At 37.7% G+C, this 24,495-nt stretch overlaps 1 protein-coding gene across 2 annotated transcripts in view; it reads left to right on the forward strand.

The window, feature by feature from the left end:
- Window positions 1-1,078: 1,078 nt before the first annotated feature.
- The window catches only part of HCF109 (high chlorophyll fluorescent 109), a 65,516-nt gene continuing 42,099 nt past the window's right edge, over window positions 1,079-24,495 (forward strand). The window contains exons 1-3 of one of the 2 annotated variants that reach the window (XM_088890985.1): window positions 1,079-1,277; window positions 3,982-4,053; window positions 16,946-17,166. In XM_088890985.1, coding sequence (XP_088747111.1) covers window positions 1,130-1,277; window positions 3,982-4,053; window positions 16,946-17,166 — 441 coding nt within the window. In that variant the 5' untranslated portion in view covers window positions 1,079-1,129. The remainder of the gene's footprint in view (window positions 1,278-3,981; window positions 4,054-16,945; window positions 17,167-24,495) is intronic. The other variant, XM_010260205.3, reaches the window with a different exon arrangement.

Genomic DNA, 24,495 nt, shown 5'->3' on the forward strand with positions numbered 1-24,495 from the left:
CTTGGTCCAACCACCACTATCCTTGATTTCAGCCAATGAAGCCTTAAAGAAGCCTCCAAATGCTCCTTGTTGAAACTTTAAAATTGGAAAAAAAAATAAATAAAATTGAAAAACTTAAAAGAATTAAGAATATGGGAGTATGTAGATTGTAGAGAGCAATAGAGTGTGCGAGTTGTGGTGAGAACGAGGGAGGGTAGGGGTATTTATAGGATTTGGGGATTAATTTGACCAAAATACCCTTCGAAGCTAGTTGTTTATCACTATTGTGAGAAATATTTTGGTCATTTTAGGGGTTATATGTTATTTGACTTAAATACCCCTAAACTAGTTGTTATTTAGTAAGTCATTTTTGTCCCTTTCCCCATAATCCAAAATGCAAAAATACCCCTTATGGTGGTTTATAGTTGTAAGGGATATTTTGACTAAAATACCCCAAAGAAAAGCAAATATAGCTATTAGAGGGGTCCAATGGCTATATTTGTTGCGTGTCGTATCATGCCAGCCTGGTATCGAAGCTATTTGATTGGGTTGTGCTTTGGGGACCTAGCCAGCTTTGCAACCTGGGCCCAAATTATGGCATGGCACGAATCACCTCCCCAAACATTCTGATACGCCTACGTAGATCCCCTATGTTAGAATCCTCTAACAAGAGCTACAGAAATGTCCAAAATACTTATACAGTCACTATTGAGGTTGGTTTATATGAAAAAAACAATATAAACTTTATGAACAACAAAAAGAAAGAGAGTTTAAAATTTCAACTTTACTTTTGAACAATTGATATGAAGGGCAAATTTGAAAAATAAATCAATTTATGAAAAGAGATAGAAAGGGTTTAGGATAGTAATTCATATAAAGAGAAAATTTCGAAAATAAACACTTTTATCATAAGTAATTGTATGGGTATTTGTGACATTTTCATAGCTTTTTTAGAAGATGCTAATAGAAGAGTTTATTTGCAATTATATGAAAGTTCAAGGAGATGATTGCAATTGTCAAACATCAGGGAGGTTTCAACAACAACGAAAAACTTCAGGGGAGGTTTCAGCAATTTACCCTTTATTTTATCTATCTTTTGGTGGTGCGAGACGCTGATTCTACCTGATTCTCCACCTCCCTAGTACATGCTATGGAGTGTCTGCAACTCCTTTCAACGTCTCTTCCCTACTTAAGCTTCAAATCTAGACCACTTAAGATCACATTTTCTCGTCCTCATTTGTTTTCTCGCTTCGCTTTCTTAAGAAATCTGTCAGCTCCATCTCAATTTTCTCACTCTGGTGAGCGAATTTTCCTACTCTTCTTTGTTTTTTTCCTCTTTACTTTCTTTTTTTTTGTTTTTTAATTCATGTTATTGTTGTATTATATTATCTTTCACCTGTCAATTTATTTATTTTTTTTACTTCATTGTATTTTTGAAGGCTAAGGAGACGTATGTGTATGTGTTTGAATAAACTATTCACTGTTTTGAGTTGGTTTGCGATGCTGTGTTTTATTTTTCTTTAAGTTATATCTGTTAGTGCTATCCGTTTATTTGAACATTTAGTGACTATTCTATAATTTCTATTTAATGTCATGCATTCTGCTGCTAAAATCTATTTCAGCAAAGTCCGTTTTTCCATTTATTGATGGTGGTGGACTTTTCTTTCGTTCTTCTCTGTGATTTTACAGTTTCATTTGTAACTTTTCAGCATTTGATCATTTTGATTTTCCTTTTTTTTGTGGGTGGATTAATTTTTGTTCTTCTATCCGAATACAGAATTCGTAACCTTTTGATGAGAGAAATGCTTAATTCTTCTCCTACTTCTATATTCTTAAAGCCATAAGAAGGGGAGAGAATTCAAAGCTACTAATCTAATTTCAATTCTAGAACTAACTTACTGACTCAACAGATAATTAAAACGAATTAGAAATTTACTACTTAATTGTAATAGAAGAAATCTAAATAGTAAAGGGAAAAGAAAATGATATGTATCATTCTCCCTCCATTAAAATGCACCTTGTCCCAAGGAGACATTAAGTCACAATCGTTTTGATAATCATCTGGCCTATATTCCTCGATCAAAACAATTGTTACATCTTGCACATGTGCCTAGGTTTGAATTTTTCATTGCAATTTAAACCTTTGAACATCAAGTCATATCTCATCATCTAATTTGGAGAAAAAAAATTTAAGAATTGATTTAGGCAACCTAGTCGTTTGATTGGCCAACTTCTCAAACTGATTTTGATACTTTCTCACTTTTGAAGTTTGCTTACCTTAACCAAAGCCCCAATAGGGTCCTCTGACTTTGAAACACTGAATCAAGTTTTTAGAGCTTGAGTAAAGGCTGGCTACAATGATATTTTGACTTCATCACCCACTGGAACCATTAAAGCACTTCTTCATTCAAGTAAAAAAGAGGCTATTGAAAGTTTGTAACCTTCTCATCTTGAGGACTTTGATGATAAGAAAATATCTGATCTCCTCTGTTCATGCAGCAATTTAGATCTCTCCTAGTGCAATGTAAAACCTTGGGATGATAGGCATGAGAATGCAGGTTTTAGATCCAAGAGCAGCCACTTTGTGCAAAAAATGCCAAAGGGTAGGTCTGTGTATAGTTCTCTCCTCCCAAGATCCTAGACAATTGGGATTAACAAGGTTATATCTCAATAGCTTGCCCTATTATTAATTCTCTAAGGCCTATAAATTGGTCCTTTAATGGGTTCCTCTATTCCCATAAGATTGATGCTGCTAATTATCATATTTATTTTCCATGGCTGAAATCTTTTGAAGGATTTCAGTCAGCGAGAACACAGCTCTAATATTTTGATGTATTAGCTACTTAATGCCTTCAATCTCCTTAGTGATTGTGTGCATCTGCCATTTCCAAGTTGAATGCTCTACTGAATGATGCATGCACTCGTGGAATTGAAAGTAAAAACAGATAAATTAGGGGATAAATCACTTCTAAGGTGGGGAGACTATGATACATGGATACCCAGTACATTCGTAGTATGCCAGTGTAAGACATGATATGTACCTGATGTAACAATGGATGCTTCATGGACAATTTTAGAGTACACTATAACATTTTTGCTTTTAGAATATACAAGAAGGTATCTTTTAACAAATAATTCTGTAAAATACTGCACATGTTAAAAGTTTACTTAAATTTTGCATCATGAACTGTGTAAGTATTGAGGAATAATACTTGGCTTCAAAAATTGGGTATAGAAGCACGACATAAGATTATTAGATGGGAGATTTGCACCCATGTCCTTGTGTGGGATCTTAGGAAATGGAGAGTTATAACCATGTTTCCCCTATGTATCTATGTTGGTATCTGCATTTTGGCATTGTACTGGTGGTAGTGCCTCCCAGGAGCGAAGTTCAATTTTGTTTGATTGTATTTTTTTCCAACATCTTCTCTCCTCTTCAAGCCATATGACATCTACATTCTATAAGAAATGGATAGTATCTAAAAGATCCAAAATTTTCTAATCTAATCTCAATTCCAAAAGTAACCAACTAACTAAAATAGATATCTCACATATACTAAAAATTTAGTACCTGAAATAAATCAAGAAACCTCTAGTGAAAAGGTAACAGAAAAAATGATACCTAAGAGTAGCTCCAATAGGTGATAAAATGAGAAAAAGTAGACTGAGGTGGTTTGGTCATGTGCACAGAAGACCATCTACAACACCTGTTAGAAGAAGTGATCTGTTACAAGTTGAAAGGGCTAGAAGAGCTAGGGGCAGGTCAAAAAGGACTTGGGTAGAACTAGTAAGGAATAATTTGTGGACCCATAATTTGAAGATGGATATGACACTGGACAGAATGGAATGGTGTCAAACAAGATTCATGTAGCCAATCTCATATAGTTGGCACAAGGCTTAGATGATGATGATGATGATCACTTTCTTATCAATACTGGACTTCCAAAATTTCAGTATTTGATCATATCGATTCATTTTCTACTTTCTGATTTTTTTTTTCAGTACAATATGCTACTTCTGAAAGCCAATCAAGTGCAGGAATCAGCAACGAAATAGTTGAATGGGCAATGCAAGGTATGCCAAGCATTTGGATTCATAGTTCTTTTTTTTTTGTGTAGAAAGAGAATTCTTAATATTTGAAAGGGATAATTATTTATAAATATTTCTGTTGATTCATTGAAAATGCATAGTTTGAGTTATTCTTTTAACCTTTTTTATTATATAGCATGAATGTTGCTCCAAAATCTTTTCCTTTCAGATGCAATGGCAAGTTCCAGTGTTTGTACTTTTAACAATCCATGTTTAAACATGAAACTTATGAAGTACCAGCAAATGTGCATTTGCTTTGCACATGACAATTTTAGATGATGATGATGATAGTAATAAGAAGTCTTCAAATATTTCTACAAAAAATTTCTATATTTCTATGTGTAAAAATAATTCTTATTTATCACACTTATATTTATCCAATATGATGAATATATAATATTAGAGATGTGCCCAAATGTTTTGTACAAGATTTCTGTATTTTGTGTTTCTATCTTTTTTTTTCAATTTTTATTATTTAATTATGACATCAGATTTGACACATTTGACCCAAAAGGTTGAACTGTTGACTTTCCACCAAATAGAAAAACAATTTCATTTTTGGGTTTGTATTTCTTCCATCATCGATAAAAATAATTCTTATTTATCACACTTATTTTTCTTTAATATGATTAATATAAAATATTAGAGATGGGCCCAAAATTTTCACATTTTTACTTTTTTTGTATCTATTTCTATTTTAGAATTTTATTATTTAACTACGACATCATGAGTTGATCCATTTGACATGGAAGGTTAAATTGCTTATGCTGTCAGCCTGTCTCTTGGATGGAAGAAAGGTTTTGTTTTTGGTTTTATTTTTAAAAAATGTGGGTTTTATATTGCTAAAAAGTATTGTATATAGATCTAATTAGTAGAATTTATTGTTGAGAAAAATACCTTAAATATAGAATTTAGTGAGAAAGAATGTTAGGAAATACCTTAAATATAATATTTCATGGGAGGGAATTGAATGAGGTGAAAAATAGTAGTTTAAATTACACTTTAAGCCCTCACAATCAGAGAGGGACCAAATTCACTAATAGGGGCGTTTTAGTCAAAAATCAAAATTCCACAAATTCATTTGTACTTTTGACAGTAGTATAAATATAGATTGACATTTGAAAGTTTATTATGTTTATTTTAAGATTGATAAACTGTAAACTGAGCAACTTTTGGTAAGAAATGGAACAAATATAGGGAACATATATTAATTTAAAGTAACCCTGGATAAGTTTTTTGTGCAACTTTTAAAATCTCTTGCAGTGCGACTGTAGGTATAAAATGTGAGTAGTTGTGGTCCTTGTGGATATGATCCTCCAATCCCTAGCTTCTTACAACCAAAAGAGAGAAAGAAGTTTAAACTTCCCAAGATAGGATAACCTTGGGGTTTCATTTTCCATTTTCTGTTTACTTGATTTTTCATTAGAGTAGGGTAACCTCTCTATTGATGGGCCGAAAAGTTTGATCTAAAAAACCATAAAAATCTTGTGGACAGTATGGAAGGAGAGGCATGAAAGGATTTTCAATGGCAAGGCTAAACCAAAGGATTCTCTAATTGAAAGCTTTTCCATCCAAGTAATTAATTGGGTAAAGTCTTCGGACATCTTTGCTTCTTTTCAGTGGAAGACATCCTAAGATGGTGGCGATAGGTGGTATCCTCTTCCACTGTTAGATCCTTAAACTGTGGTTCATTGGCGACTACCATCTGATGGTCTATGGTTCATCGGCAACCACCACCTGAAGGTCTAATCAACTAAATTTTGATGGACGCAGTTTAGGCAATCCAGGACCACCAGGAGTGGGTAAAATCTCTAGAGATTTGGGGGGCGGGGGGGAGGCATCCTAGCCATATATTCAGGACCTATAGGATATGAAGATTCACTGAGGGCCAAACTGTCAGTAGTTATACATCGTCTATAGATAGGGAGATTACTGAACTTTTGGAGACTAATAATTGAAGGGGACTTGAGAGTGGTGGTTGGATGGATGAAAGGCAGCAATAGCAGAATGTGCCATGGCAATGTAGGAACATTTGAGGGAAGCCAGATCTTGTAAGTGTATCAATGGACAATGTGTCATGGGTACCTAGAGATACAAATGGAATAGCAGTTTCTTTAGCTAAGAATGGGGCCAACAGAGTGCTTTTTTTTTCCTAGGGACAATTGTAATTTCAAGAAAATTGAACAATGAAGGGTTAGGCAGCAGTGGCTAGCCCTTAACATGTGCTGCTTGGTAGATTTGTACATTTATCTTGAACTCTTATTCAGACTATTCTTTTTTGATGAGTAAAGAGACAAGATTCATTAATAGAGAATTAATGCAATTGCAGGCTTCCCATGGAGAGGCACAAGCTGCATCCTCTCCTAATAGCAGGAAGAAAGACAAAAGAAAACAGAAAACAGGAAACAGGAAACAGATTCAATCTACAATTGAGCCCAATATAAACTTTCCCTGTTTACCCCTTGCTTTGCAAGGCCATCGGCCATAGAGTTTGCAGATCTCCCCACCCGTTGTATTCTCACTGTCAAGCTCCTTGTCAGGCAGTTGAATTTTTTAATTTCATTCTTAAAACACCACACTATAGAGTCCGGGTTTTGTAGCCATCCCACTACCACCTTGGAGTCCCCTTCTATTATCAGATGATCCACACCTATTTGCACAGCTAGCTGAACTCCTTGGATAGCAGCTGCAAGTTCCTCCCTAATGGAGTTTCCAGCTCCTATGGGCCCCAAGTAGATAAGAACCACATTCCCAGCCTCATTCCTCAGTACCCCTCCCACCCCAGGCAGACCTGGATTACCAAGACTACTTCCATCGAAGTTCAGCTTCAAAAAATTCTCAGGAGGGGGTTCCCAAGTTAGACTCACTTTAGTCTTTCTAGATGAACAATTAGCCACTGCTAACCAATTCCTCCAAATATCACTAAATGAGAAATGATGAAATAAGTCCAGTGATTTTAGCCATAAGATCACCCTATTTAGAATGCAGTCCTTCATCTCTTCTAAGTTTCTCTCCTTCTCTTGGAAAGTTCTGGTATTCCTTTCTTCCCACATGGACCAGAGCAGCGCTGCTCTTGCACACCTCCACATAATTCTTCCTATTCTGTGCTGCCAAGGGAGGAAAGCAGGATAAAAAATCAAGCTTGCATCCGCTGGCCTAATCAATCTGCACCCAAACAATGAGAAGATCCACTCCCATAACTCTGCAGTAAATGAACAGGAAATTAGTAGATGGTTACAGTCCTCACCATGTGACTTGCAAAGGATACACCAAGAAGGTGAAAGACAAAGATAAGGTCTTCTCTTTTGAAGAATGTCTAAGGTGTTTATTTTCCCATAATGCACTTCCCAACAAAAAGCCATAACCTTAGGGGGAACAGGCCTACACCAAATTTCCTTAAAAGGGAAAGGGCGAGTGGGGTTAGATTGAGTAATGGATTTAAAGAAAGAAGCACAACAGAAGGATCCATTTGGCTTGGGTGTCCAGATCCGTTTGTCGGGTTCAGAAGGGTCTAAACACACTGTATCAAGTAGGCTTAGCAGATTTGTTAGGGACACAATTTCCTCTTCCCTTAGGCCTCTATGAAACCCAAAACCCCAACTCGGTGTTAATGGATCATTCATAAAGGAGCAAAACTTTGAGACAACCTCCTTTTTGTACCTTGAGACAGAGAACAAAGAAGGGAAGAGGTCCTTCAATGGAGCCTCACTGGCCCAAGTATCCTCCCAAAAAAGAATAGAGTTACCATTACAAACATCATACCTGACAAAACTGAGAAATTGAGGAAGGATGCCATGAATAGCTTTCTAAGGAGTTGCCAAGGTTGCCTGTTGTGATACTCTAGCATCCCACCCATTATCAAAGCAACCAAGAATACAACCCACCACCTCATGCCAGAGCCTCTCTCTCTCCACTGGCCACCTCCACAACCACTTCCCCAGTAGTGCTTTATTCTTTTTAATCAAATTCCCTAACCCCAATCCCCCCTCCTCTTTATTCCGGCATACAATCTCCCATTTTATCAAGTGATCCTTCTTACCTTCTCCTGGCTCCCAGAGGAAATCTCTCATCACCTTCTCTAGCTTCTTAGCTTCCCTAGGTGGTATCCTAAACACAGATAGGAAATAGGTTGGTAGGTTAGCTAATGTGGCCCTTATCAACGTGATTCTTCCCCCCAAAGAAATATAGTTTTTCCTCCAAGAAGTCGATTTCTTTTGAAACCTCTCCACCATTGGACACCAAAAACTACTTTCCCTAGGGTTTGCCTCTAACGGAAGCCCCAAGTAGGTCATAGGCCATGACGAAATAGAACACCCTAAGCTTCTTGCTATAGCTTCCACCTGACTGTCCTCCAAGTTAACCCTGGCTACACAACTCTTCCCAAAGTTGACACTCAGATTTGACACCTTCTCAAAATTCCTAACCAGATCCTTGAGATTTCTCCCTTCACAAAAAATCAAAATATCATATGCAAATTGGAGATGGGTGACCGAAATACCATCCCTACCAATCCTCCACCCTTTAATCATTTCTTCCCTGTCAGCCTTTGAGATCATTCTACTAAGAACCTCTACTATTAGAGTAAAGAGGAAGGGTGATAGAGGGTCCCCTTGTTTGACACCTCTACAAGCTGGGAAAAAGTCCTTCACCACTCCATCAACTAGGATAAAGTAATGGCATGAACTCACACACCCAAAAATCCAACTGCACCATTTATTCCCGAAGCCACAATTTCTCATTGCTTGTACCAAGAATTGCCAATCCACGAAGTCATAGGCCTTCTCTAGATCCAACTTACAAACAAAGCCTCTTCTTTTGGATCTCCTCATATCCTCCACACATTCACTAGCAACTAGGATTTGATCTATTATTTGTCTTCCTTGAACAAATGCCCCTTGGGCTTGGCTTATTAGGGATGGGAGAACTATTTTTAGCCTCAAAGACAACACCTTAGCCAATATTTTGTAAGTGCTAGTTACCAAACTAATTGGCATGTAATCCTTAGGGTGGATAGCATCTGGTTTCTTGGGGACTAAGGCCAAAAAAGTGGCATTGACTCCCGGGCTTACTATATGAGTCTCAGTGAATTCCTTAACAGCGTCACATAAGTCCTCTTTCAAAATGTCCCAACAATCTTGGTAGAAAGCCATAGTAAAACCATCCGGACCTGGCGCCTTAGATGTATCCATCATGAACACTGCCCTCCTGATCTCCTCTTCTTTAATGTTCCTTTCTAACCACCTTGCTTTTTCTCCATCTAACCTTGGCCATTCCAATCTTTCTATAGGCACCCTCTCATTCAAAGTCCTTCTAAAGATAGCTTTAAAATGGTCTACAAAGGTTCCAACTATCTCCCCCTGATTGGTAATTACCTACCCTTCTACCTCTAATCTATCCACTAAGTTCTTCCTCCTTCTACCATTTGCCAACTCATGAAAGAATCTAGTATTCCCATCTCCCTCCTTAATCCACTTATGCCTTGACTTCTGCCTCCAACAGATCTCTTCTCCGAGTAGAGCCTCTTCTAGATCCTTTTTTAATTGCCTTCTTGATTCTCTATCCTACTCACTCAACAATCCTTGGGCTTCCCTCTCATCCAGCTCTTCAATTTGTGTGAATAAGTTCAGCTTTTGTTCTTTTACCCTACCAAATTGATCTTTGTTCCACTCCTTCAAGTTGACTCTCAATTTCTTCAGCTTTTGATGGAATTTGACTCCTTTCCACTTTATTCCCCTTAACTCCTCATTCCGGCAATCCTTCACTATGTTTCCAAATTCCGGATGAGAACCACATACTCTCAAATCAAAATGGTTTTAGCTCACAATCTTCTATAAATCCATTAAATTTCCTCATGCTTGTTGTGATTGACTGTACAAGATTACTAGATTCCTCAGAATATCCTGTGACATTAAAATCCCCTCCTAAACACCAAGGCCCATCCCATAAACCTCGTATTGCGAACAATTCCTCCCAAAATTCATTCCTTTCTCTGTAGGTATTAGGGCCATACACATTAGTAAGCACCCAACAAAATCCATCCTCGACATTCTTGAATTTAATAGAGGCAGAGTATCTACCTACTAACTCCTCCACCGCTTCCACTACCTTATTCAGACTATTCATGGATTAATAAAGTTAATAGTTATCTGAAAAATCTGAAAAAAATACAAAAAGCTTTAGAGCTATTAAGTTGTTATGGCAATTCCCTATAGACAAGGAAAGCCATGTTGAGATGCTTACTGTACACTGTTTCTTGAAGTATATGGGTATAAAATAATTCTTTAATCTTCTATAGAGCTTGTATGCAATGACTTTTTTGTTATTTTTAATATCAGAGTATTCTGTTGGTTACAGACCTGAAGATGTGCAGTGGAGTTTCAGTTGACTCTGTAATTTATTAGCAAGTGGGTTATAGAAATTGGGTACTTTCTTCATAGAGGGAAGACTATTTTGATGTGCTTACCCCTTGTAAGAAGTCCATCAATGTAAATTTTGATAGAATCTCCTTAGGGAATCTTGAATCATATGGGATTGGAGGGATATTTAGAAAATAATGATAGCACAGTATATTCGGGTCTCAAGAGATAGGTTCCCTAACAGAGGCAAAGTGATTTTGAAGAAGCATTGCTGTAGCTTAAGGGTTTTGCACAAGAGAAAGTTCAAGAAGAGTCAAAGAATCAAGCTTTCATTTCAATCTGGAAATATTTGTAAGTGGTTCTCGAGCCTAGTTGATGAGATAGCTCGTGTGGATTGCAAGAAAGGAGCTCAATGCGGCAAGTTTGAGAATTTCTCTGAGTCAAAGGATCCTTGTGATGGAAGGAAGAAGGAGATAGCAAGGCTTGGTCAGCAATTAAGAAGTAATGGGCTCATGTTAATATGGCATGTGACTCTTTGCCTTGCTCTATTGGATCGATGGGGGATGAAAACAAGGGTCTATCATCGCCCCCATCAGCTGCTTCCCCCTCCCAACCGAAGACAACGTTTCGGAGAAAGTTTCAGAAAGAAACATGGAGCTCACAAGGTTCAGTCGAATAGATAACAACAACCCTAGCTTGGAGACCGATTAGGAAGGAGCTCTCGATAACACCAGGTTGTCCAAATCCAAAGTTCAATAGAGAAAGTGGTGAGTCTGATTCAGATAGTGATTGGGACGATGTGTAGCTTGAAGGAGACGAAGAAAACTTTCAACCTTCGAGTATAGGAAGTATTGACTCGGCTAAGGCTTGCAAGAGGACGGTGAGTGAAGATTTAAGCACATAAATTCTGTTTGCTGAAGACTCTTCAAACAAAACATCACTGTCAAAGGGTTCTGGGTCGAGTGAGGTTCCAACAGATTATGGAGTGCTTCCACCAATGGAAAGGGAGAGGTTCAAATCAACCTTACATCAAAGCTAAGGGTGAATCACATTCCTTAGGGTAGCTAGATACAAAGCACAAAATCGCATCACCCCACTTCCCAAGAAGCTACGCAGATTACATCCTCGTAGGACTCTGACCAACCTGAGCTTATGTCCTATAGGGCTTGCAAAAGATATGAACAGGGAGATCTCTACCCCCTCTGAATTTCCTCTTGTTTTTGTTGGTCCCTTTGGTTCCTCGAAACCTGTTGCTAATATTGTTCAGAAGCTAGTGAATGCTGAAAACCAATGTGCCACGAAGTTTGGAGATGTAGAAAGGGTCAAGGGTTGGTGGTAGGAGGTAGGGAGCAGAGGTTTGAAGAAGGGGTTAATTTTTTGAGGAAACTTAAGGGTCTAAAAGAGAGAATAAAGGCGTGGAACAAGGACACTTATGGTAAGGTGGAGGAGATCAAAGAAAGACTTGTTTCAAGGATTGAGGAGCTAGATAAGAAAGAAGCTTTTAGATCTATGAGCAGCAAGGAACGAGAGGAAATGCGGACATTAAATTGTGAGTTAGAAGAAGTCCTCAGGAAGGAAGAGATTTCATGGAGGCAAAAATCTAGATGCAAGTGGCTGTTGGAGGGGGATGTAAATACAAAATGTTTTCACTCCTTAGCCAATGGGAGAAGGAAAAATCAAATTGTCAGGATAGAATGGATGGACAAGAGATAACCAGGGAGGAGGAGATTATCAAGGTTTTTGTGGATCATTTTAAGAGGATATTCCAGAGTCATGGTGGGAGAAGTTTTTCTCCCCCAGATGTTCAATTGGTTCGAGTGCCTGAAGATATGGTTGCAGCCTTAGAAAGGGAGTTTTCTCTAGAAGAAATAAGAGAAGCAGTATTCTCAATGGAAAGGTCTAAAGCTCCTGGTCTAGATGGTTTCTCTTTAGTGTTTTATCAGAAGTGTTGGGACCTTACCAAAAGAGATTTGATGGAAGTTTTCAACGAGTTTTACACAGAAGTGGAAATCTCTCAAGGTATAAATTCAACTTTCATTACTCTCATCCCCAAAAAGAAGGAAGCAAAAGCTCCAAAGGATTTCAGACCAATAAGCTTAGTGGGGAGCCTCTTTAAGATTATAGCAAAGGTTCTTGCTGGGAGACTTATAAAGGTACTACCTTTGGTGATCTCACAACAGCATGGTGCCTTTGTTGAAGGAAGACAGATTATTGACAAGGTGTTAGTAGCAAATGAACATATATCAGAGAAGAGGAGGAGGAGAGGGAGGGGTGTGGTATGAAAGTTGGATTTAGAGAAGGCTTATGACTTTGTGGACTAGTCTTTTCTTCTAGAAATTATGGGGAGAATTGGGCTAGGGGAGTGGGGGAGGATGTGGATGAAGGGATGCCTTAGTTTAGTGCAGTATTCAGTCATGATCAATGGTGTGGCTAGAGACTACTTTCCAGCAAAAAGAGGATTGAGACAAGGGGATCCCCTTTCACCCTTTTCTGTTCACTTTAATTGCTGATGTCCTAAGTAGGATGATTATGGAGGCTGATCAGAGAAATCTTTTTAGAGGATGGAGAGTAGGAAGACTTGAGGTGGCAATCACACATTTATAGTTTGAAAATGACATCATTCTATTTCGTGAGGGAGGAAACCAGGAGAGCATAAGAAATCTACGTGAGCCCTTCACTTCCTTTGAATCACTCTCCAGATTGAAGGTTGGGGGGCAAGTTGTATAGCAAGGATTAACTTGGAAGATGAAAGTTTGAGAGAACTAGCGGAGATTCTGGGGTGTGAAGTAAAAGAATGGCCACCGGAATACTTAGGGTTACTGTTGGGAGGGAATCCAAGATCTGAAGACTTCTGGAAGCCAGTGGTGGAGAGGTTTAGAAGGAAGTTGTCACTTTGGAGAGGAATTATTTATCCATAGGTGGAGAATAACCCTGACTAGAGCAACTCTAGCAAACCTACTAGTCTATTTCCTTTCAACTTTTAGAATCCTAGCTAGAGTGGCAGGATATTTAAAAAAACTTATGAGGGATTTTCTTTGGGAACCTGGGGAGGAAAAGAGGGATCATCTAGTAAAGTGGGAACAAGCCTGCAAAACAAAGGAAAAGGGAGGCCTAGGACTAGGGAACTTAGTTCGCAAGAATATTTCCCTGTTAGGAAAATGGCTTTGGAGGTTCCCATTGGAAAGAGAAGGCTATGGCATAAGATGATAGAAATTATTCACAGGCTGATGAACAATGGCTGGGATGCAAAGTTAGCCCCCACATCTTCCTCGAGCTTTCCATGGAAAGCAATACTAGAGGTATATCTTATCTTTCTTAATCTCATTAGATTTGATGTGGGTTGTGACTGATCTATATTCAGTCTCTAACTTTGTCACTTTTTCTCACTCTGGATTGAGTTGGGATTTTGGTTTCAAAAGAGGTTTGAGGGACAATGAGTGTGAGTCTCTTATATGCTTGCTTGATGCTCTCAAGTCAGTTTTCTTCGTTCAATTCTTGGAGGACACTAGATTATGGTTTGCTTCTTCTGATGACACCTTTACTTGTGCTTCTTTCTTTGATACCCTTGTTCAAATTTCTGTTGGGGGTGATAATTTCCTAGTGAAAGAGATTTGGAGCAAGCCCATTCCACCAAAAATTCAAGCTCTGTGTTGGGAGGTGTTTCTAGGGAAGGTAAATACTTGTGACATGCTTCAAAAAAAGAGGCCAAATAAATGCCTCTCCCCTCATATGTGCTCTCTTTGCTTTGCAGATGGTGAATCCCTACCCCGTTTATTGATCCATTGCTTTTTTGTACTGTTTTTATGGGAATCTCTTTGCTCTCTCTTTGGTTGCAGGTGGAGTGCTTCCCAGGATGTAATAAGCCTCTTTGGTCCAAACTTTCTAAGGTAGCCAACAAAAAGAGAGAGGATGATGTGGAAATCGGCAAGGGCAGCAGTGGTGTGGACAATATGGGAGGAAAGAAATGCAAAGAATATTCAATGAAAAGCATAGGCCAAAAGAGGCCATAAAGATAAGAGTTGCACACTGGGTAAAATCACACCAGCTCTTCCAAAATATCTCAATTACGGATATTGTAAGTGTGTGGAATGAAGTGGCTCACACTGAAGAGAGGATGTAAAGAAAAGTGATGGAGTGGAAGCCGCCAGGCCCCAATAAGTTAAAGCTGAACTTTGATGGCTCTATAGGAAATCCGGGTATGGCAGGCATTGGTGGTATGATCAAAGACTCCTCAAACAAAGTGTTGGCTATGTACTCAGGACCTTTAGGGGAAGGTGACTCTTTAAAAGCTGAACTGTTAGCTCTACTTCTAGGGCTAAAGATCGCCAAACAATCCAGTTTTAAGAACTTGGAGATAGAAGGGGACTCAAAAACAGTGATATCTTGGACCAATTCAAGCAGTAATGTTCCTTGGTACTACAGACATCTGTTAAGGGAGATAGTAAGCATAGAAAGGGAACTCAATGCCTCGTTTACATGGGTTAGGAGAACAGGGAGGTCAAAGGCAACAGCTTTTTTGGGCTTTATTGTAAATTGTTCTGTTGAAATGTCTGTGTTCTTTCTGCTGTAACTCTGTATTAATTCCTTAATTGAATAAAATTCTCATTTTTTTCTGATAGAAAAAAAAAACTAAGGCCCACTACCTACTAACACAAGTCATAAACATAACTTAAAGAAAAATAAAGAAATTAAGGCCCATTCGATCCATTATCTCTATAGCAAGAAATTATGGTGTGATGGGAGTTAGAAAAATAGAGAACCAACAAGCACTTCTTGGGAAATGGCTCTGGAGATTCAATCAGGGATTCAGGAAAAGGAAACTTATGGAGAAAAACAATTTTAATCAAATATGGTATTAGCAATGATGGATGAGACACGTGACCTTCCTTTACCCCAATGGGGTATGCAGTTTGGGGAGTCATTCAGAAAGTGCTTCTTGACTTATTGAAAGGGATCAAATATAAAATTGGAAATGGTAGAAGGGTCAAATTCTGATCTGACAGGTGGTGCGGAGAGTCTTCTTTAGAAGAGAAATTCCCTGCACTTTTTTAAATATCACAAAATAGAAATGCTAAAGTTGGAGATTGTTTCAACCAGGTAAATAATGAAGTGGTTTGGAGACCTGCATTCAGAAGAAACCTGAATGACTGGGAAATAAACTCTTTGGATGAAATGCTTGGTTTGTAACGTTTGTTGTGAACAATCAAGCCAAACACAGTGGAGGTTGATGAGAGGGTTTGAAAATGGAAGAAAGTAGGTTGGGTGGGCAGCAATCAGCTTACTTTCCTTGGGCTAGAATATTAAAATCATGCATCCCTTCAAGGGTGGCTTTTCTGGTGTGGAAGTGGCTCTTGGTAAATGCTTAACAAAAAGGATCAGCTAATAATAGGAGGAACGATGCTGTTAAATGATTCTTGCTCCTTATGCAATGAGAATTCAGAATCTTCTAATCATCTTTTATTCACTAAAAGCTCTTTTACAGTTTATGGATGCTAGCCCTACAGTGCTTTGGGATGCATTACTGTCTTCTGAATCAGTTCAACACTTTTGGAAGAGTGGAGAGTATTTGAGCAGGAGAGGGAAGGTGCTTTGAGGAATCTTATCGGACGGTATGGAGAGAAAGGAACTTGAAGATCTTTGAGAACAAATGTTCTGACTTGGATACTATAAAAAGCAATCTAAAGGGCCTTCTATATTCTTGGTTGAGCATATAAGAAACCTTTTCACAGGATCCAGCCTAGTTTTTTTTTTTTGATGCTGGATCTTTGTGTTCTTAATTTTACAGTCTTTGGCTTTTTGTATATTGCCACTGTACAGCATTTCGTTGTACATGGCTGATTGTGTATCTTGGATAGTTTGATCAATACAATACGTTACCTTTTCAAAAAAGAAAAGATATTCTACTTACAATGCCTAATATGTGGTAATATAGGCACTGAGAAATTGGCAGAATTTATTCTCTACCTTCTAAGCATCTCTGAGTCCCTCTTTCATCTAGCTTAACCTTATTGTACCTGCTTGACAAAAGGGAGAAAATGAGCAGAACAAACATTTGGAGGACTTCCAAAATTCTGGCAAGTTCTCTGCTTGGATCAATTTCCTTGGTGGAATAGTTATATTGGTGATTTGACATGCCTAAATACTTCCCATTTTATAGTAACTAGTTATTGTATATATCACATTACAAGTCTAGTATAGTGATTTTAGTTGTGTAAGTTTTAACTGTTTTAGTTTATGGGGCTTGGATTGTTACAGTTAAATACCTTATCTTTTCATTCCTCCTTTTTACAGCAGGGATAAAGGAAATCCTATTGTCATATAATGAGACCAATTCCATGGGAATTGGATTCTATTGAATATAGGCTTCACAAATTGGGAATTGATAGTTCTCTTTTCGTATAATGAAAGATCCCTACCTGTGTGGTGTTTTAGGATGGGTTATTGTTGTCCACATTAATCTTTATATAATTCAGTGATCTCTTCTGTAGAAATGGTATTTGATCGTTTTGTATTGATGACAGATTTTTATACACTGAGGAAGGAAGTGGAGGTGATCATGGAACGTGTTGAAGAAATAAGGGCCTCTGCTGGTTTGCATCATTTAGAAGAAGACTTCCTGGCATTGGAACAAAAGGCTGCTGATAGTTCTTTGTGGGATGATCGAGCTAAAGCACAGGAAACTCTTCTTGCCTTGACAGATGTTAAAGACAAAATTAAGTTGCTTAATGAATTCAAAACTCAGGTATGTCCTTTTTCCTTTCGTCAAGTTAAACCATGCTGTGTTTATTATTATTATTATTGTTATTATTTCTATGGTAAGTTTACCTGAATAAGTTTATTTTGAACTAAAAATTCAGATTTAACCAAGTTTTCAACATTATTGGATTTTACTGATAATGGCCCTTATCATTCTTCTTTTTCCTAGTGGTTGTTTGTCTTGGTATCTTTTCTTTGGATCACAATTCTATAAACTTGTCCCAAGTGATATTGCATACATGACTTAGCTTTTTTTCTAGACCACCTGCTCGATGGTATTGCATTAGGGCTGCAAATGGGTTGAATTAAATTTGGATAGGGGTTTCAGATACATGGCAATTATCTGAATTAAAAGAAAAGAAACAAGAGAAAAGAAGGAGATTGAAGAGAGAGAAGTGATGGAGGAAGAAGATGGAAGAAAAGGAAGAAGAAGAGAGAGTAGTTCAAAATCTCTTTTTAGCCCCCAATGACCTCTTTTATTCTTTTGTTGTAAAAAATAAGGACAATTACATGAGTGCTCTTACTAGGGCGTCCATCAGTAAAGACAACAATAAAAAACAATAGAAAAAGAGAAAACATACCCACAACTAAGGCCCACTATCTACTAACACAGTCATAAACATAACTAGAAAAACAAAGAAATTAAGGCCCATTCAGCCCATTATCTCTACACTCTCCCTCAAGCTGAGCGTAGATATCAACCATGCCCAGATTACGTATACAATGTTGTAACTTTGCCTTGGGGACACCCTTGGTTAGAACATCTGCTAACTGTTGCTGTGAGGCAATAAAAGGAAGGCAAACTTCTCCAGAAGCTACCCTTTCTCTTATATTTGCCAGTCAACTTCAATATGTTTTGTCCTGTCATGCTGAGCTGGGTTGTGAGCTATGTTGATTGCAGCCATGGTTTCAAATGTTGCCAAATGTCGCTAATGCCGCCTGACATATGTCGATGTCGAGGCTCACCAACATGAAAATGGATGGTAATATAAAAATTACATTATGTCGGTCGACATTTCCTATATTTCGTAAATGTCGACCAAGTCGGTCGAAATAACTAAAAGGAAAATACAGTTTTTCCTATTATGTCGACAGAATGTCGACTAATGTACATTAAAAATATAAGATATTCGTATATTATATTAATATAATATAGTATATTAATATAGATTATTCCATTAATATTTCTATTTAATATTTCAAATAAAATATTTATAAAAAGAATTAACAAAATATAAAAACAAAAGAATAAATTAATTACTTTATAATATAAAACATAAAATATTTTTCAAGTAATAAAATATTAACTAGCTAGTATTTTTTAAAATCAGAAAATGTTTATTAAATTTTATAATAAACCATATTCTACATTTAATATAAAAAATCAGAATAAATTTAATAAGTTTTATACTAAACCATAATTTATTATAAATTTAGTATTAAAAATCATAATAAATTCATTAAGTTTTATAAGAAATCAGAATTTATCATAATCTTAATACTACAAAAAGGAGAATCAGTTTATTAAATTTATAATAAAACATAATGTATTATAACTTTAATATTTAAAAAATCAGAATAAATGTATTTCTATTTACTAGTGTGAAATAAATATATTAGAATTTATAATAAATCAGAACTAAAAATAAGAAAAGAAAGTATCAGATAGCCTTGTAAAAACATCAAAATGTATAATAAATCAGTAAATCATTATTTACTAATTTGTTATTGATCTTAGTTTCTTAGCTTTATATAATGGTTGGGAATAAGATAATAGTCTAGAAATATGTATTAATGCTTCTTTTATCATTTTACAAAAATATCTTTGCATATTTCCACAATGTCTCTAATTTTTACAATATTTCCCCTTGACATTTCTGACATTTCCGACATATGTCCTATATTTTGGTAAGCGACATTTCCATCGACATTTTAAACCTTGATTGCAGCTTGATTATCACAGTAAAGCATTAATGGCTTATCATGTGTAATACCCATATCCTTTAGAAGTGACCTGAGCCATAATAACTCTAAAACTCCATGTGCCATTGCCCTATACTCTACCTTAGCTAAAGACCTGGCTACTACTGACTACTCAAGAGACAATGTTCCTTGCAACCAAGGCACAATAACCTGATGTAGATCTATCATCAATACTACCTGCCTAATCGGCATCTGTGTAAGCCTTTAGCTTCATGTGTCTATGCCTAGAGATGAGGATACCCTTTCCTGGAGTTCCCTTCAAGTAACACACAACTCATTTTGCAACAGCCTTATATGTGTCCCTAGGGGCATGCATAAATTCACTGATCACACATGTAAAGGTATAGAAACTTCCCCAAAAGTCTTTGGAACATTCCACTGTTTGCCAAAAGCTCACCATCATCAACTGAGAGTTTATGGTTAGCATCAATAGGTGTAGAAACAAGTTTGGCACCAAGTTTCCTAGACCCCTGTTTTTTCAAAAAAAAAAAGGGACTGAGAGTTTGAGACTATCAACTGAGAACAGTCAGGGGTGGAGAGGAGTATAGGGGTGGAGACCCTGTTTTTTCAAAAAAAAAAAAAGGGACTGAGACTACTAGCGACTGAGAACAATTAGGGGTGGAGAGGAGTATAGCGACTGAGTTGAGGTGCGATGGAGTTGGGCTGGGGAATGAAGTCTTTGGTTCTCCTCCCTCTCCATATAATCAACTCCATATACCTGATTTTAACCCTTGGCTACTAGCCGAGCCTTATACTCTCAATGGTGCCATCAGCATGATACTTGAAAGTGAACACCCACTTACATCCTATTGGTTCCTTCCCATGAGGGACAGGTGATTGGAAATACAATGTGTTGTACATTTCCTTTTACCTTTTCTCACAACAATAGGTAGGTCCAAGTCTGGGAAGGGAGGCTTTGGAGTAGGTAGTGGACTTTTCCTCTCTTCAAGGGTTAAGAGTGTCTAAGGCTCAACTGTAGATGAGGGAATGACCCGATCATGCCATAGCCTTTGTCTCTGATACCACCTCTGAACAATAGGATGAGTAATGAAAACTAGAGTAATAGTAGTAGTAGGAGGAGCAGGAATGGTAGAATTGGGAGGCAAAGGCTTTGCCATTGGAACAGAAGGAACCACAGTAGACTCAACCTTAGGATCAATAGGAGATGGTAGAGGCAGTGATTAAGAAAACAGTTCAATGGAATGCTCCCCCTCAGACGAATGACCATAAAATGGAAGTGACTCTGCAAAGGTAACATCCATGGAGACAAAATGAGTTCTACTAGTGGGACCATAACAACAATAGCCCTTTTGTGTAGAGGCATACCCTAAGAAAATGCACTTCCATGTCTTGGGTTCAAACTTATGTCTCTAAGAGCTAGGGATATGAACGTAGCACATGCACCCAAAGACACGCAAGGGAATAAGAAACAATACAACAAAGGGAGATTTGAACCCCAAGACTCGAGAAGGCATGTAGTTAATAAGGTAGGTAGTTGTCATCACTGCATCACCCAAAAATCTCACTGGAACATGGAGGCAAAAAGGATGCTCCTGGCTACTTCAATAGTATGTTGGTTTTATCTCTCTACTATCCCATTCTGTTTTAGAGTACAAGGATGAGAACTTTGATGTATAACCCCAAACTTCTCAAAGTATAAAACAAGATCACTCTTAAAATATTCCTTAGCATTATTTGATTGGAATATCTTGATGCGGGTATCAAATTGGGTAAGCACAAGTTCATGAACCTGTTTTACAAATTTGGGTACTTTAGCATGGGAACACATAAGATAAAGCCAAGTGTAATGAGAAAAATCATCAGTAAATAAAATAAAATATTTATAACCACCTATACAAGATAAATGGTATGACCCCCACACATCAGAGTGAACAAATATGAAAAGGAACTATAGATCTTTTATTATTTGCAAAATAAGAGTTTCTACAATGCTTTGGCAACTTGCATGAATCACAATGTAGACTTGACAACTTAGTTTCTTTAAACAAAGATGGAAACAAAAGACTCAACAAAGAAAAAGAAATGTCCCAAATGATATTGACATAACATAGTATGACTGACTGACTTTGACACATTTGAATCAAAAGCTGCTATCGGAGGTGATACTTGACTTTGTCCAGGCATGTTTAGTAGGTATATCCCATTCACCTCATGGCCACTCCCAATCACCTTTTGGGAGTCCATGTCCTAAAAATCATAGTAAGAAGGGAAAAATGTCACATTGCAATTCAAAGATTTTGTCAAATTACTAACTGAAAGCAAATTAGTGTTTAACTTAGGAACATGAAGGACTGAGGATAAGGTGATGATTTTTGAAGCTTTGATGTTACCCTTGACAGAGATAGAAGCATGATTTGTAGCAGCACAAATACCTGAATGGGCATATGTGGATGAAGAGGGAACTATCTTTGATGAAGTAGGTGCTGTAGTAGTAGACTCCAGGTGACTAATTATTTGACCAGACTTCTTATACTCAACCCTGGCGGCTGCTAGTTTCTCTCCCATTGACTTCTCACCACTATGCCCCTGTTCACTCTATAAGGAGGTGGCTACATTTGCATTTCCACCTTTGTCATTCTCATTCCTTTTAACACTGTTTGCATTCTTAAATCTAGTAAGTGTAAGCTCTAGATGCAGCTTCCAAGTTCCAACGGGTCTTTAGTATGTTTAGGCTTCTTGCAGTATTCACAAACATCTTTATTTATTTTTTTTTTTTTGAAAAGTAAAGATAAAATTCATTAAAATAAAAAGAAATACAAAGGAATGTGATAAGAAATCACCCGAGAGAATAAAGATTGACTCAGACACTTCTTTGGAAGCCATGGATTCAGTCTCAATTAAATCTTTCTTAGCCTCCCCCTCCTGCCCAAATCCACGCCTAACTTCCCGATCACCACTTCCTTGAAAACACGAAGGTCATCGACATCAACAACCTTGTCTTTGTTAGGCAGTGTATGCCCTTATCTCCAATCAGATTGATGTACAAATACATTTATTGTAAATGAATAAGAGTACATTATTATTTCATGTTGACATTAGTATGTTTCTGTGAATTTACCCCTAAAACTGGACACTTATGAAACTCGTGTTAGTTTAGAATGTTCTTATCCGTTGGATAGGCTTGGGGAGTTTATCCTGCCAAGGCTGACACTGATATGTTGCCAAAGAAGTTGGGGCAGCTTGTCTCGGTTGCTAGGATGAGACTTGAAACACATGTAGTGTGTGTTTGGTTGAAACACTGAACCCGGACCATTTTTCAGTTATGCTCTGGACCTTGGAGATTCATAGGCAAAACCAGAAAGTTACACATAACCCCTAGACTTGATTATGGTACTACACTAAGTGTCGGATTGGGCTGTTTTTGATATGCCAATCAATGATATCCTTTGTGGGTCAAAACCTAGGTATGTTGGGGCAGTTTGAGAATTCACTTGAGTGGGTGATCATAGTGATAGGATCGACTCCTTTGTCGAACAAAGTGAATGATCGGGTTTGCACTCTCTCTGATGGAAACATAAACTCTCGGTAGTAGATTTCAACTGTTTGAGATTTTGTTTTGCAATATATATATATATTAAATTTTTTGAAAAGTGTTTGCAAAAGGTTTTAATACCCAAGATCCATCCGAGCAGAGAGTGTGACACTGCACCTTGCAGCCAAGGGAGAAGTCCTTCCCTATCGGGCAGTGCTTGATCATTATGGGATGAGAGGTTAAGTGTAAGAGACCATTAAGGGCTGATTACTTGATGGGCTTTATCTTACTTAAGTCCATTATCCTTAGGTCTTCATAGGATGGCTGGATTGAAGGATCATTTAACTGCAAATGTTGGGCCCATTTTGAGCCCATAGTGATGAGCTCAGGGGTTCATTGCATTTAGCAGTGAATTCGGTCAGGCCTTTTCACAGAGGCTGGCCTGAATCCATGTGGGCTTATGTGAGGTCATTGTAGGGTCCCACGCTATACAAATCAAACCTAAATTGGCCAAGCAACACTCTTGGGTCGTGAGCCATATAGATGATGGGCCTAAAGCCCATAATTAATATGATTAACTAAGATGTCACATGATAGCTTAAGTTGTCATGTGACATGAGGCAAATCTGGGTTTGGAAATGGGTATGGAGCACCCATCCTCTTGAGAGGAAGAGTCTTATCTCTTAATAGAGTCCAGATCCAAATAAAGATTTGGATAATCTCTTAATTTGATTAGGAAAAGTGCTCCATAAAGAGATAAATGAAGAAGAGGGCGAATTGATCTAGAACACTTGTCAACTCTGCTCCTTCTCCTTCTTTTGTCTCCCAAGAAACCCTAGTTTGACTACATCTTTAGGGACTGATAAAGATCAGTTCTTTCTCTGATTTTTACAAGAAAAATTCAAAGAAATTTCGTGCTCACCTCCCCAATTCGACCCAATCAGTTGGATTGCAGTTTTGCTAAAAATTGCGTTGTTGAACCTACTTCAAGATTAAGCTGTGCCATGTTCAGTGGGAGCTGGTTTTAGAAATTGATTTGGGCGTGAACTTCCACCTTGGGATCTATACTTGTGGTATCCGTATCAGGTATACATCTCCCTCTTTGTTTGATTTCAAATTTGGTCCGGTTCAGTGCAAGACCGATCCAAGAAGAATGTAGTTTTTTAAAATTCAGGGAATACGATTCTTGGAAGGACTGGAAAATTTCAGCTAGCATGGTTCGGCCATCCATATGATGGATCCTAAACCTTCCTTCAATCTTCAAATTGGGGTAGGGAACAGAAATCCTCACCATCATTTTTGCTACCACCACCACTAGTAGTAGCGTCTCCTAGGGTGGCAATAGCAAAACCACTGGCGTCATTCTCCTTCTCCGTTAAGCCAACCTCCTTTTCTTCGTGAGTCTCCCTATCTGCATTAAATGTGAGTTCCTTTTTAGTCAAAGAAGGGTCCTTGGATGTTGGCCCACAGTTCTTCTTTGGAAAAACAACTTCAAGATCTTCTATTGACTCTCTTTTGCTTTGATCACAACGACCAGAGTCGCCCATGTTGTTTCCAGGTAGCGGTGCCAATTGGGCGGGTTGAGTTGGGTTTGGTTTGGGTTGAGCTTCAACCCAACCCATCTAACCCACCAACTCATTAATGACCTAGTTATATAAAATTAAATGGGTTGGGTTCAACCCAAACCTGCTTTAACCCAATCCAACCCGCCCAAACCCATTAATCTTATATTTATGTACTTAAAAAAACTAATTCTCTCTTGACAAATAAGTTGGTCTTAACTTGGTGGTAATAGTGGTTGTTATTTACACAAGTGGTGTTATTTTTACACAAGCGGCG

Source organism: Nelumbo nucifera, chromosome 7 (assembly GCF_055504915.1).
Source record: "Nelumbo nucifera cultivar China Antique chromosome 7, China Antique-T2T, whole genome shotgun sequence".
NCBI classification, from domain to species: Eukaryota; Viridiplantae; Streptophyta; class Magnoliopsida; order Proteales; family Nelumbonaceae; genus Nelumbo; species Nelumbo nucifera.